The 15,299-nt window shown below is 43.7% G+C and overlaps 1 protein-coding gene across 5 annotated transcripts in view; it reads right to left on the minus strand.

Annotated features, from left to right (window-relative positions):
• Window positions 1-15,299, minus strand: part of DIP2A (disco interacting protein 2 homolog A) — a 99,604-nt gene that overhangs the window by 12,258 nt on the left and 72,047 nt on the right. For 4 of the 5 annotated variants that reach the window (XM_057412331.1, XM_057412330.1, XM_057412329.1 and 1 more), the window contains 9 exons: window positions 9,213-9,349; window positions 7,587-7,667; window positions 7,262-7,389; window positions 5,120-5,234; window positions 3,813-4,014; window positions 3,159-3,268; window positions 2,946-3,026; window positions 993-1,116; window positions 168-289 (listed from right to left, as the gene is read on the minus strand). In XM_057412331.1, the coding sequence (XP_057268314.1) occupies window positions 168-289; window positions 993-1,116; window positions 2,946-3,026; window positions 3,159-3,268; window positions 3,813-4,014; window positions 5,120-5,234; window positions 7,262-7,389; window positions 7,587-7,667; window positions 9,213-9,349 (1,100 nt within the window). Of the gene's footprint in view, window positions 1-167; window positions 290-992; window positions 1,117-2,945; window positions 3,027-3,158; window positions 3,269-3,812; window positions 4,015-4,154; window positions 4,242-5,119; window positions 5,235-7,261; window positions 7,390-7,586; window positions 7,668-9,212; window positions 9,350-15,299 lie in introns of those variants that run through there. The other variant, XR_008972521.1, reaches the window with a different exon arrangement.

The following is a 15,299-nucleotide window of genomic DNA, read 5'->3' on the forward strand; positions in this document are numbered from 1 at the left end:
ACATTTTAAATGAGTTGTAAAAAAGGTATTCACTGAGTCAGTCATAGCATACTGATTATTTCTTTTCCTGCCTTATTTTATACGGACTATGGCAAAGCAATTTATCAGGCTGCATCAACCATCCTGCACCTACCAAAAGCACTAGAAGGGGGATGCCTTATACATACCTCTACAATCATTTTGACAGTGGGCAGAGTGGTAGCAAGGTTCTGTGGATGAGGTGGGCGAACGGTGATAGGTATACAGCCAGCATATAAGCAGCCATAGAAAGTTGCTATTAAGTCTACTCCTGTAAAGGATATTTGTAACATTAAAGCCATTTTTATGAGAACAAAAGGCCAAACTCTTTCTCCAAAATCAAAACACACCCAGTTTCTTTTACTAAGAGGTAAGGATTTGTCACAAAGGTCTCTTCAAATCAACAGGGTGTTCTTAGCCACCCCCCATTCTATAAGGTTAAAAGATTTTGCATTTGAGAGTTAGCAAAAATGATTCAAACCCTACAAACTTTAAATAGGGATATGTTTTCATGGACGGGTAGGATAAAATAACAAAGTACTGTGGGTTATGAAAATGACATTTGTTTTTCACAGTTATCACTCTGGAATATGCAGTCATCCTACTTTTATGAGGTAAGACTCTTTTTTCCTGAGGTGCACTCCTAAATACATATCAGTAATACAAGTTTGAGGTCCAGATTCCACTTCTAGAGACAGCCACTCAGAAAAGATAGGTGTCCATACACCTAGATCTCTCATCTGTCTTTTAATGGATATATGCACAGTTTTATTCCATTCTCTGAGGTTGAAATGTTTGGTAAATGTAGAAGCAGCAACTTAATAATAAAATGACAAAAAGTCTCTTCCTCGAAACACTAAGTCACTGCCATATAGCACTGTACTAAATGGGTGTCTGAATGCTCCACCTGGGCAAGACTTATTTCTTTCCTTGTGGTGTCTGACTTTTGACTTTTGCTGTCTTTATTCCCTTACCTGGAGGATAAACCAGGGCCACATGGTCACCTACATTCAGTCGTCCTTTCTCCAGCAGTGCGACTGCCACCCTTTCTGCTCTCTTGTGTAGCTGTATGCAGGATGCACTGCTGGCTACAGTGCCCTGCACAGAAAAGGAGCAACATCAGGGAACTACTCACTTTCAAAGTACATGCTGCAGATGTAATGTTTCATTGTCCTTAGTTTAACAGCACGCTTTTGAAGACTCTGTCTAGGTGTTTTGGAAACCAAGCTGCTGGTAACAGGAACTTTAGAACACTACTGAATCTTACACATGCTGTTTTGAACATCAGACAGGACTGGATTCTGAATGTATCTGGTACCACAAAAAGAGTATCTTACTTGAAAATACTTGAAAAGCCACAGTCCAAGGGAAATAGTAGTAACATATTAGCAGCATTAGTATTAGCAGCAGCAGAAGCACTGCATCAGCTCTGCCTCACCCTGCTCAGCCACACCTCCACACTGCTTTTGTGTCAGCAGTCTCAAAAGTGCAAAGGGAACTCTGCTGATGTCTTTGATATAGATGCTGTTTTGAAGGCTCAGAGAGGCAACCTGAGCTGTGGTTGCTCTGCACGGGCACTTCTTAAAGTGTATTTCCCCCACCTGTGCATCTGGAAAGATGCACCTGAAGAATAAATATTCTGAAAGAAGGATAAACCAATTCTGGGTCTTTCAGCAATACTGAGGCAGTTTCTTCTGCTAAAGCAGCCCCATGAGAAAAAGTCAGAACTTTGAACCATGTCTTAAATCATTTTGCCTGTCTAAATGAGACTCCCAAGGCAAATCTTTTACTTCCTAAGGACCTTCTGAAAGCACATTCCCTATCTCACATGTCTGCAGTACAGCACAGCCCAAGGCAGACCCAATTTGTCACTGGGATGTTACTGTCACTGGAAGGTTAGCTACTGAGTAAAGGCTCAACCAAAACCAAATGTCCAGCTTTCCCCTTCTTTCTTTCCAGAAGGCAATAAAGAAAGTGCCAGAATAGCAGTAGAAGAATCTAAAAGATTTGGGTTTTCTCACTAACACAGCAGGAGTATTTCTCAAGCCCAGGGAAGCGTAAATACTGAGGCACTTACACAAGTGCAGGTTGTTTCATAGAATCATAGAATAGTTAGGGTTGGAAAGGACCTTAAAATCATCTAGTTCCACTCCCCTGCCATGGGCAGGGACACCTCACACTAAACCATCTCACCCAAGGCTTCGTCCAACCTGGCCTTGAACACTGCCAGGGATGGAGCATTCACAACCTCCCTGGGCAACCCATTCCAGTGCCTCACTACCCTTACAGTAAAGAACTTCTTCCTTATATCCAATGTAAACTTCCCCTGTTTAAGTTTTAACCCGTTACCCCTTGTCCTGTCACTACAATCCCTAATGAAGAGTCCCTCCCCAGCATCCCTATAGCCCCCCTTCAGATACTGGAAGGCTGCTAGGAGGTCTCCACGCATGTTTCAGACCCCTTTACAAAGTGTTGGATGCACAAGGCAAGTGAATTCTCCAGAACTACCAAAATTCACATGCAGAGCAGAGTGGCTATGAGTAAAAATGAGTATTTAGCTGAGAAACATGACTGTTGCCTTGTGATATGTCGTAAGGGTTCATATAGACCTTGAGTAAAGGTCCATCTCTGACTTCCACTTACCCTTGTGCTCAGGGATGAAGGCAGAATTGTGGCTTCCATTAACAGGACAAAAGTTGTGTTGCAGCAGGAAATGCAATTAGTGTGATGTTTTAAGCTATGCAGAATCCATACTGAAATTCCAGAGGTGGAAAAATTCTGCTGCTTGCTAACTAGCCATTTTTTGTCTGCTTCCTCAAAATAACTTGGAAGCATTTTAGAAAAAGAATTCTCACTGGAATTTCCTTAGAATCCAAACACTCTTTTGCTGATCTCCATCTCCAGGTATGACCTAAAGTGCATCTCACCTTGGAATTCAACAAAAGGAAGAGGGGATGATCTGGAGTCGTCTGAGCTCGCCACTGAAGAACATCTGCTAAATACAGGAACTGCAAGAGGAAAAAAGGAGACACTGATTCACTCACAATGAACCATGCTTAGTTTCAGTGGGATACCACAGCTGCTCTTGTTTCATTCTGAATAAGCCAGTTCAAATACTTAGTAAGATCAGGATGTGTTACCTTTCTTGCCTGGTCATTATCCTCCAACTGGGTAACATCTCTCCCAGAGGCTTGCGCAATTCTCTTTCCAGCAACAAGGTTTCCTACTATCATTGAAGCAGGACCAACATCTGTATTTTTAAAACCAGTGCAAAATGAGGAAAAAGAAGTGTAAGGAACATGTAATAATCTATAACTCAGCCTGGAGAATACTATATATGTAACATACAACTGAAAAGATGAAAACCTAAACCCAAGGATCATATTGCACAGCAAAAGAAGAGGACAGTACGCTAAAAATGACTCCATTATCAGTATGGTACATTAAAAATCAGTCTATTACTGATTCAGCAAACTGAGGTCTGTCCGTACTTGAGTTTTATTACATGAGTTACTACCCTTTGCAAGATGGCCCATACAGGAGCAATTTATAACGTAGCTACAGAAGCATAAAATGGATTTGTGCTGGATGACCTTGCATTCACTGGGAATCAGGGCAGACTATAATGTAATGCCCACTCTGAGGTCTGGCATGCTCCGACAACACCCCAAGCTCTGCCAAGTCAGGCAGCTTAAAGCCATCCAACATGCACAGCACCGAGTGGCCTCTAGACCCCTCTCCATGCATCCCCCTAGAGACAGAAAGAGAACTAGGGAACAAGCTCCTTTCCTCACCTGGTTGTTTCTGCCGAGGCTTAGGCAGGTTAGTGACACAAGTGTGTGGACACATCAAGACATTACAAGGGTGCAGAGCACCCTCTAAAAAGCGTTGCTTGGTTTCTGAAATATGAATTCCTCCAAGTGGAGCCTTTGGCAAAGTGTTGGCTGGCACCAAGGCAAGACAGTAGACGCCCACTTGGTGAATGCTATCAACTGCCTTGATAGAAAGAAAGAAAGATGTTCCACGTTATGAACTGCATGTAGCTAGAGCAAGAATTTGAATTCAAGTCATTTAATAACATTAAGGTTTTTACTTGCACCACAATTTGCAAATAAAGGGTCCAATTCTGCACTCACTGAACTCATAGAAGTTGTGCCATGACTTCAATGGGAGCAGGAGCAGACCCAGGACTTTGCTTGTGCACTGTATCAAGGGGATGCCACCTGCACATCAGGGATTAGGAAAGTCTCTTAAAAGTGGGCAAAAAGTGCAGAGTTCTTAAAAAGCCAAAATGATATCACATCAAATTTAGCATGTATGGTACAATCACAGAAGCGCAGTAGAACATAAACCCACGAAAACAGGGAGGGAAACATCTCGCTGCCTAAAACGTCAGTGTCTGGTTTAGCTGTGACACTTCTAAAAAGAGAAATAAAATACTTTCTCCCATGAAAAACAGCTTTTCTATTACCAGATATCCCCTCTGAAAAGACTGCAGAGACAAAATTAGAAACCATTATTACACAGCTGTCTTAGTCTTAAGAGAAATCCTCCCTTAAGGTGTTCTCTCCTGCCTTCCTTTAGTTGTCCCTTTATCAGCATCTTCTTCCAGAACTGCTCTCTTGCTTTTTACTTAATGAGAACCAATGGATTAATTCTCAATTCCTCAAATGCAATTCCCCTCTTAGCCTCCCCACAGAAACACAATAAAGTTACCAGGGGAAGAGAATTTTTAATGCTTACTGTTGGAGATCTGGAATAAGGATGTTAGTGACATAACAGGATTTCAGAGTCTGATACCTGGTGCTAAGTGTGTACTTAAACATTTTCAGGCTTAACTCTCCAGCCAGTATGAAATCAGCAGAGATATGGAGAATTTGAACAAAGAAAAACTATCATCCCAGTAGTATGAAGTTTAAAACCATGCTGAAATAAAGTCTGGTGACTGTTAACCCTTGAATACTAATCCGAAGTCAATTTATTACAGCTCCCTGTAGTTACACTGATAGGTTTTCCTTATGGAAAAAAAGGTGCTCTTAATATTCTCATTTCATACATCAGCCTTATTCACTTGTAAAGAGAGGAAGGACAGACTGACTACCTGTAGAACCCTGCTCATCCACTGAAAACTATCCTCCTCTGACGCGTCAGGGCGCTGCTCTGCCACAAGCACTATTCGATCATCATGCAAAACGGTGACAGAGAACACTGCTATCCTAAAATACAAAGGACAGAAGAATGATAGGATGCAACATCTGAGGAACACAGCAGGGTTTATTAGAATGTGGAAACGACTGCAACCTTTAATTGTCCTGCTTCACCACATACAGGCATTAGATATGCCAGATCATCACAAAATCACAGATAAACTGAGAGCAAATGTAGGTTCATTATTGTAATTTATTCCTATTGGGGGTCAAGAGAATTTGCAGTCACCAAATAGCACATGTTTAATACAGACAGGTTCCATATGCGCAGGGTCTCTACAAACCTTCCCTATGTAACTCCCATCATGCCTGCTGAACTTGCTGTACCTACATTTGATGTCCTTTCTGAAAGACAACTATGCCAAATTACTGACCAGCACGTCTAGTAATGCTTGCACTGAAAAAGACTTCTGCCCATCTGTGAATTACATTAGTTTTAGGCTTACATCTTCTAGGATAAAATATTAGTAATGCCTCAACCAGGTATGTGCCATTAGTTTTGTGAAAGTTGAATTGCAAAAGTGATGCAAAGATAAAGAAAGCTCAACTTTCACAGAATGGTTTGGGTTGGAAGGGATCTTTAAATCTCATGAAGTCCAACCCTACTCCTGCAATGAGCAGGGAGATCAGGTTGCTCAGAGCCCCATCCAACCTGACCATGACTGTTTCCAGGGCTACAGCATCAACCCCTATGTAACCTGCCCCAGTGTTTCACCACCCTTGTTGAAAAACTTTATTCATTGTATCTAGTCTAAATCTCCCCTCTCCTAGTTTAAAACCATGAACCCTTGTCCTGTATTAAAATGTCTGTCACTGTCTTTCTTGTAAGGCCCCTCTAGGTAAGGCCAAAATAATGTCTCCCCTTAAGGGGCCTTCTCTTCTCCAGGCTGAACCAGCCCAGCTCTCTCAGCCTGGCTCCAGAGCAGAGCTGCTCCAGCCCTCGCAGCATCTCCGTGGCCTCCTCTGGACTCACTCCAACAGCTCCATGTCCCTCTTGTGCTGTTGCCCCAGAACTGGATCAGGAGTGCAAGGGGAGGTCTCCCCAAAGCACAGCAGAGGGGGAGAATCCCCTCCCTGAGCTGCTGCTCAAGCTCTGGGGGTGCAGCCCAGCACATGGGGGGGGTTCTGGGCTCAAGCTCTCACTGAAGCTGGACCATGGGGAGCTTCTCATCAGCGAACAACCCCAAGTCCTTTTCCTCAGGGCTGCTCTCAATCCCTTCATCCCCCAGCCTGTATTAAATACTGGGGGTTGCACAAATTCAGGTGCAGGACCTTGCCCTTGGCCTTGTTGAACATCATGAGATTCACACTGGCCCACTTCTTGAGCTTGTCCAGGTGCCCCTGGATGGTGTCCCATCCCACAGGTCAACCATTCAGCTTGATATCACCTGCAAATGTGTTGAGGGAGCACTTAACCCTACTGTCTGTGTTGTTGATGAAGATATTAAACAGTACTGGTCCCAGTATGGACCCCTGAGGGCACCACTCATCACTAACCTCCATGTGGACACTGAGCCCCTGAAGAGCAATAATGCTGGTGACACAACACACACTATCTTTGAGGTCCTGCAGCACCCTCAACACTTTAAGAGTTTATCCTTTAGAACACGCTGCAAAGCTCTTCCCTAGGCCAGTCTGTATGGAAGGCCCAAGTGGCCAAAGGGTAGTTGTGTTTTACATTTGGCATACAACCATCATTTGACTATCTTAAAAGAAGCTTTGAAAGAAGTTTTAAACAGACACTTAATGATCTATGTTTAATACTAAGTGAAATTAATTTCAAATCTATTATACATGAAGCATTGTATATATTGTATGTATACACTGAGGCTGTCAATATTTATCTTACACATTAGGAGGGACAGCCAAATTCTTACCTGGCATGTCACAACCTAGGGCCATCTTTCCTAAAAATACCCATGTAAAAATGCACATGCAGAGCTCCCGCGTACACTATGCTACTTGTTGATCATTTGCAGGTGAAAAAAGCAACAACAAAGTCCAATGAGCAGTGGTGAAGGTTTTAACCCACTTACCTTCCCCGATATACAAACTTCATGGGTTCAACAGCCAGTGCTGTGGCTACCACATCATCTGCGTTGTGCCTGCGGCCACTAACTGTCATTAGGCCATCCAATTTTCCTACCACAAACACCAGATAGTCCTGAAAAGAAGACAGGGTTAGAAATAGAGGGGGAAAATCTCCAGACTCTGGGTGATACATGCTTGACTATAGCCAAAAATCATTCTCAAGATCCCAAGGTCACTGCCCTGACACAGAATGCTGATGAATTCAGGGGCATCGCTTAAGAGCTGGGAGTCGGGACAAAGCAGAGGCCCGGATGGCTCAGTCACACTTACAGGACCCACAAAGCCAAGCAATCCTGTCCTTGTGAAGGGTTGGTCTGAAACAGGCACTCCGGCTGCCGTCACTGGGATGGCCTGAAAGGACATGGCAGTATTGAGACACTCAGTCCTGGCAAGAAAAGTGAAGCTAAAATGCTTTCTGCTTCCGTTTCACTGCAGCTCTACATTCAGCTGAGAAATTACCCGATGACAACAGTTACTATCATGTCAAGTACCAACACCACACAGGGTTTTGGATAATGAAGAGCACACCTCTTCCAAACTCTGTGGTAGAATTCTTTACCTCTCAGCCATTTCGCCTTTGTAACAAGAGCTCACACTGCTTTTGAACTGGGATTTATAGTATACACTCAGACAGCACTTTATCAGGAAGTCCTTCTGTTGCTTGAGGTATGTACCCATGCACATCACCCCAACTGTGACAAACACTTTGCTATCAGAACCTTGAGAAAGTTCATTTAGCTGCAGTGATGGGGCTGCCTACAGCAGAGAACCAGAGCAAAGCATTAATCTCATCAGGTGGTTTCCTTGCCTTCCTCCCACCCCCCAGCTCTTCCATTCCATTAGGTTTCTTGCTGTCTCTCACTAGCACAGTGCTGAAAGCTAAAGCTGTTTGAAGTGTTGAGGCTTGGCAAGCTGACAGAGAGAGCTTTTTTGTAGGAGAGGATGATGGTGAGGATTACTTTCATCTCTCTGGTAGAACTCCATATGTCAGCTGAGTCTTCCAACTGCTGTCCACTGTAACACTGTGTGTGTGCGACTCTTAAAGGACTTTCACTCCTTTCTTGCCGGAGAAGGGAAAACATGAAATTGGGATACCACTGTGAAGAAAATCTGGGCAGAAAGATTGCTTTTGCTGTGATGAACTACAAGACTCAGGACTGATAGGCTATCATCCTTACTGTATCTTCATCCATGTATTTAGGAACGTAATTTCATATATCCAACAGCAAACCGCTTGGTGTCCTAAGCATTACAGCAAACCAACACTAAAGTTCATTTTGAAAAGCACACACAATTTGCAATACACAAAGGAAGCTTTTCTAGATGCATTTTGATTGCATGAAGCAGCTTGCATTTGCAACTTCTGACTTTATGTCCCAAGCTGTGCACCAACAGCCTTGAAATGTCTTCAGGTAACTTTACACAAGGCTGACGTGTTAATCCAGAACTAAGATGAATTAAAATGATAACACAGGCACAACACTGGACTGCAGAATACAGGGGCAGCTCACTGACTGCTCATTCTACTTTGTAGTTTTGGTTGTAATCACAGAATCCCAGTCTGGATCCCCAGGGCTGGAAGGCACATTAAGGCTTGCCCAGTCCCAATGCCCTGCCACGGACACCTTCCACTGGAGCAGGGTGCTCCAAGCCCCTGTGTCCAACCTGGCCTTGAACACTGCCAGGGATGGGGCAGCCACAGCTTCTCTGGGCACCCTGTGCCAGCGCCTCAGCACCCTCACAGGGAAGAGCTTCTGCCTAAGAGCTCATCTCAGTCTCCCCTGTTCTGGCAGGTTAAAGCCATTCCCCTTGTCCTGTCCCTACAGGCCCTTGTCCAAATTCCCTAAGAGACAGAATATAACAATAAAACTTGACATTACAAAGAGAAATACCAACCTCAAAAACATTCTTGGTGATTCCGAGGAGGCCGAAATACGCCATCCCAGTTGCACCTGAATTCACACATATTTCTCCAACCTCGTCAGCTTTGCACAGGTAAGGAGTCCCATCTACCTTCACAACACACACGTTTGCTAAAGGGAGAGAAAGAACACAGTCACAGCATTGGTATGCTTCAGCAGCTGACACAGACATTGCTTTGCCACTGACGGGCAGCTCAAGATTGTAATATCATTTATCTATCAGCTACAGCAAACACATGGCATGCAAGAGAGTTCCATCTTTTTGAGAGCCTGTGTAATGTGCTCTCCAAGATTACAGATCCAAGTTTGCCAATGCAATTTGTTTTTGCTACAGTGCTTCACAGTGTACCCATCACTGCAACCAAATCCAAAACCATAGCAATTTCTTTTCAACATGAAAGGTTTGATCAAGTACAAGCATACATGGGAGTAAAGATGAAAAATAAGAAGATACCTATCCTCAGTTTGATGCCCTTCTTTAATGCATTAAAAGAACTGCATTTCATAAAGGTGCTATTATCATTACCAATTTTCTCTTCCTACACTGAAATACTCTTGTTTCTGATCAAGGATATACACACTTGTAAAACAAACATCACACTGAGCTTTGGTCTGTCCACTGCTTATATCTGACTTCTGAAATCACTGTTTCCTCAGATGTTTCTCTGGCTAAGTAGAGCCCTTGCTTAAGCAGTCTGGATTTATCCTGTTGTAGCCCGAAAGGGAAGAAGAAGGAGGTGGAGGGATAAGGCACAAGGGACTCTGTAATTCTGTAACGCTTAAGCAGTGATGCAGAGAGAAGGGAAAGCACAATTTGTAGACATACACAAATGCTACATCCTGAACTCATTCACAAACATGGGAAACCTAACCTACAGTCCCCAGATGCTGCTCCATCCATGAAGCCCAAGGACTATCCTATCACCCTGATCAAGTCAAATAACCCAAAACAAACCAAGAAACTTACCAGTAACCAATGTATGGTACAGGCAGTGTACACGTACAATCTAACAGAAGGCAGAGTTCTGCCCTGCCATGTGATACTGCAAAGTGGAACCTGTACTCTTGCTTCTCCTTCTTTTCCTGCTTCATGTGTGACATACAAGAGAGTGCATCTACCACCATTTCAGTCTCTCTCAACAGCATTGCATCTGAAAAAGAATTAGAAAGAAGGGAAAAGCAGATGGGACGGGAATGTACATGTGGACTACACATCACAAAGAACACTGATTACTGGTAAGTAAAGCTTGCTTTCTTCAAATGAGTCCACATGTACATTCTTATAGATGATGGCTCTCAGCAGTTAGCCCTGCCATGAGATTTCTGGCAGAGGATGAGAACCCTACTGTGCAAACAAATGACTGCACTGATGCCCTACTGAAGACTGGATTCAGCTTTGGAATGTTTCAGGACCAGCACAGCAGGAAGGCAAGAAGAATGCCAGAAGCCTGCACCAGCAGAAGGTGCCTGACGAGTGTTAGAAAGTGCTCTCTTGTTCCTCTCTCACATTTTCCTAGTGGATCCGTATGCAACTGATATCCATTTGGATTGTTACTGTGTGCTAACAGCGGAACTGCACGATCTTCTTGAGGTCAGCAAGTCTTCCTAAAAAGCCTGGGTCCATGAGCATAAAAACAAGAGGGACTTCTCTGCACTCCAGCCTTGAGTTGGAGCATGAAGCCTTAAGAAAAATACTAAAAGACCAGGATAAAATGCCTCTATCCCACCACTGCTGAAGGGTTTCTGGAGAAACCTCATCTCTGAAGAAAACAGCATATGGGGGTGTCCAATGCGAGGACCTGAATCCTTCCTGGGAAGGGCAACAGGCATAGAGCAAGCCAAATTCCTAGATTAGGATGAACAAGAATATAGACCCTAAAGGTGGTCACACAAGCATCCAAAGCACAACATTTAAATTGGAAGAAAATGTCCCATCACAAGTGAACTCATTGCCACAGATCTCCAAGAGAAGAAGGTAAGCAGTGGCAAGATGTTGTGCCATCATGTGAAGACAGAAACACACTGATGATGACTGTGATAAATTCTAATGACTGAGTGGGAACAAGGTACTGCTACCTCACATTCACAATCTCGAGAAAAAGACTGAAAGCTTCACAGAGTTGTTCTGTAACAGCTCCTTTCATAAATCAGGTACTTGAGATGAAGGAACCAGATTCCTCTGCAGGGAAAATGCGTTGTGGTAACTACCAGAATCTGGGCAGATATTTTCTGAGACACAGACAAACAATAACACCCAAGAGACCCACAGATGGAAGACACAGTAAGGATCCTGCCACTTGAGAAATGCCAACCATTCTCCTTGAACTTCTGGGAAAGGTACTGAGTACAGTCACAGTCCAGAACTTGAAACTGTAGATGCAGAAGTTCATTGGCAGAAGCCCAAGATCTGGCACTAACCCAGAGTTTTTGCTTGAGTGTAAGAAAGCGGCTGCCTCAGCACTCTTCCTATGAGGCAGGCTTTGTATGACTGGGAGCTGTAGGGATACAGATCTTCTGGATTAGAGAGGGTAACTCTTTTGCCAAAGAAAGAATGTGAGAAGGATCCCTGTAAAACAATGGAAACACTTTGCTGGGAAGTTTCAGGGAGGTAAACTTAACTGAATACCCCTAGCATCCATATCCAGGTCCAAGCATAAGGTATAATAAGCTTTCAAGATGACACACCAGTTGCATCCCAGGTGATGTGAAAGTTGGAGGCACACAGCAGGCAGAAGAGAGGCTTGGTACTCTCCCTTCCATCTTTACCAGTGCAATATGAAAACAATGAACAAATGATTGTTTTGAGCCAAATACTGCTTCTTAGCAACATCAGTCCTAGACAGAAACAATGCAAAACAGTCCAAGGTAGTCAACAGGAGAGGCAAAACATCAACGCTTCAGGAGCTGCAGAGAAGATTCCACAGGAATGCATACTAGCTTCTCTCTTAAGAATTCCCATGCTATCTTTGATGGGAAGGTTTCTTCATGGATGCTTGCATGTCCTTGTGATTGGCATTCATGGTAGATGATGAAAGTGAACAGCCAAGGCAACTGAAGAGAATCTGGCATCAAGAGCAGCTTATGGGTTAAACACCAGTGACACAGGACATGACCCTGGTGCTGAGGGGTCTGTGGAACAAGATCCCCTAAGCAGGTGGGCTCAGTGTCTCAGAACAAATAGCAAGATGTGAAGAAAAGGAGGGCAGAAGTGGACACTTTATTCATGACCTTTTCACCAGCTGGCACCTCAAGGTATCTTCTGGTATGCCAGGGATCTTCAAGGGTAAGGAGATCAAACCATTCGGCTTGACTGAGCGAACCTCAGCATGACAACTACTTCTTGGCTAGGAGACTTCTTTCACAGCAAAGAAGGCTCCAAATGAACCAAACTGTTTGATCAATGTTTGACCAAATGAACACAAGCTTACGTGTCATAAGACGATTGAGAGACTGGGGTACGTAGTCACTTCAGTGTATTCAGTGAGGATAAGAAGATGCAACAAAGCCTTCAGGAATGGCATCTGACTCAAATTAGGCTTTTGGTGAAAGCACAGCAATGTAAGGAAAGGAAAAAATACAAACCCAAAACCAGATAAAGAGCAAGACTCATTAGTCAGCAGAGTAATTCAAGAGGGCAACTAACAGAAAAGGAAATGGTGGTATGTTCTCTCCTGTATGCCAAACACCAAGTGAGAATGGACACAGCACATCCTCCATAATACTACACAGGAAAACCCACAAATCTTACTAGGTAAGGCACAAGTATAGCCACTGTTAGAATGTACATGCAGACTCATTTGGAAATAAGTCAGTAGTTTCCTTAAGTCATTCATTTCATTTGGCACACATCTCCAAATGACTGCTGGCCTTTTTACTTTCTTCCTACTCTGGAAACTTGGAACAATTTTCTTTTAAGAGACACTCAGGATAAAGGATCATCCTCTAGAAAGAATTCTACTGCATTGCCTTCTGACTTAAGGAACACACAGAGAAATTTCTGCTAAAAATATATCTTCAGACCTGGAATTTGCATCATTTGGTCAAATTGAAGCTAATTTGCCCCAGACATTGATAGCCCAATGCTGATTAGAGCTTTAAAAGAGTTAATTTGTTAAATTGCCCAACTATGCTTAACCTACAAGAAGTTTTGCCACTTGCTACTGTATTTTAAAATAGCTATAGTGATCATTTATAAGTCTTATCACTCTGAGGCACTAAATGGATATTCATTTAACTGTTCTCCCCTCACACAATCAGACAAATCACTTGATGTTTCTTACTGACGTAGAAAGTCACGCTGTGTTGCAAATTGTCTGTCAATGGCATCCTAAACCTGAAGGAGACATACAGGTAGTCTTCCAACATCATAAGCAGACTTGAACCCATCACTGAGCAAATGCACTACAGAGGATTAACCAAGTGGCTTTACAGTTCTAATGGTTGAATATGAAGAGCAGCTTAAGCTGCAACACAAGCATAAGCTGCTTTGTACCTTAGTGCAGTCAAGCACCCTCTGCCCAGAGCACAAGCCTACCGCAAAGCCAGGAGGATCTCCAAGTGATAAACTGATCCAGAGAAAGATTTCCTTTGATCCTGCATCAGATATCACTTTTTTGAACTCTGGAAAACTGGACCAAAATCAAGGTCAACCTCAGTCAGTTCACCAAAGGATCCACGACTAACTGAAGGGCATGCAAGCTTTTTCTCTCCACGTCCCTGTGATTAACCCATAATCTAAGTAGAAGAGTCCAGCTGAATTTCAGTGGGTTTTAAAGGACATCAGTAGTGAGAACAGGCAAACCAGACAGCAGTAGCAGTAGAATACTGTCTGTATTCTAGTCCAAGTGGAAAAACAATCATTTTGTTGAGACACAGAAGCCACTTGCAGCTTCTCGGACTTTGCAGACAAGCTTAACAACCTGAATTTGACCATTCAGATGAACCATTAAGTGAGATTAGCTCACCAGACTCTTCCCCCCCCCGGCATTTGCTCATGTTTTCACATTAAGACCATACAACAACACACAGACACTAACCTCAGTGCCTGTATTGACACTGGCCTGCCTTTACAGCCTTACTTCCTCAAGTGTTAAGCTGAAGTGGAGTTATTTACTGAATGTGAATATAAGTTCGTTAAGAAACTGAACCACCAACCTTGCTGGCTGCAAAGTACTTCTGGGAGCAAGGAGGAAAACGAAACAAGACCAGTGCCACTTGCTACATGATGGCTCAGATTTTTATCAGCAGATGGAAAAGTGTCTGCCTCCTCTTACTCAAAATGAGGGCCTTGCTGTACAGAGAAGAGGTGGTTGCTGAAATAGCACCAAATGGAATCCCAGACTGGTTTGTGTTGGAAGAGACATTAAAGCTCATCCGGTTCCAACCCCCTGCCACAGGCAGGGACACCTTCCACTAGAGCAGGTTGCTCCAAGCCCCTGTGTCCAACCTGGCCTTGAACACTGCCAGGGATGGGGCAGCCACAGCTTCTCTGGGCACCCTGTGACAGCGCCTCAGCACCCTCACAGTAAAGAACTTTTCCTTACATCTAACCTGAACTTCCCGTTTCAGTTTGAACCCATCATCCCTTGCCCCATCACTACAGTCCCTGAAGAAGAGGTGGCTCTCCTCTTCTCTGTACCTTGAGTAAATGCTCTGCAAAGAGGAAGGCTTTGGAACCACAGCTCAGCAAGAAATTAAATTCATAATGGGACCACTAACAGCAGAGCCACAGGTGCCAAGGAACTAGAATGAATCAGGTTCTTTGGTCACTACACAGTAAACCTGAAAGAGTAAGGAGAATTCAAATAAACCTGTTATCTCATCCTCTCCAAGCACACCCAGACCAGGTCAGAACAGGGCCTGAAGCCAATGGTACCCTCAGACAGATAGTGCCAAGGCACATTACACTACCGACCTAAATGCTGCCATCTTCACTTCTGGAGTAGATGGCACTAAGTGGTCTTTCAGGACACACAGCCGAGTCCTTGTCCACAGTGTTAGGTCTGGCTTGGCACCCTAACTCTATTCATCTTCCTTAGAGTGCTTTCCTCTCCTCTCCAAG

The sequence above is a fragment of the Pezoporus wallicus genome, unplaced genomic scaffold (assembly GCF_028554395.1).
Source record: "Pezoporus wallicus isolate ANWC-B61680 ecotype Strahan unplaced genomic scaffold, APGP_CSIRO_Pwel_v1 contig_6566, whole genome shotgun sequence".
Classification (NCBI taxonomy): domain Eukaryota; kingdom Metazoa; phylum Chordata; class Aves; order Psittaciformes; family Psittacidae; genus Pezoporus; species Pezoporus wallicus.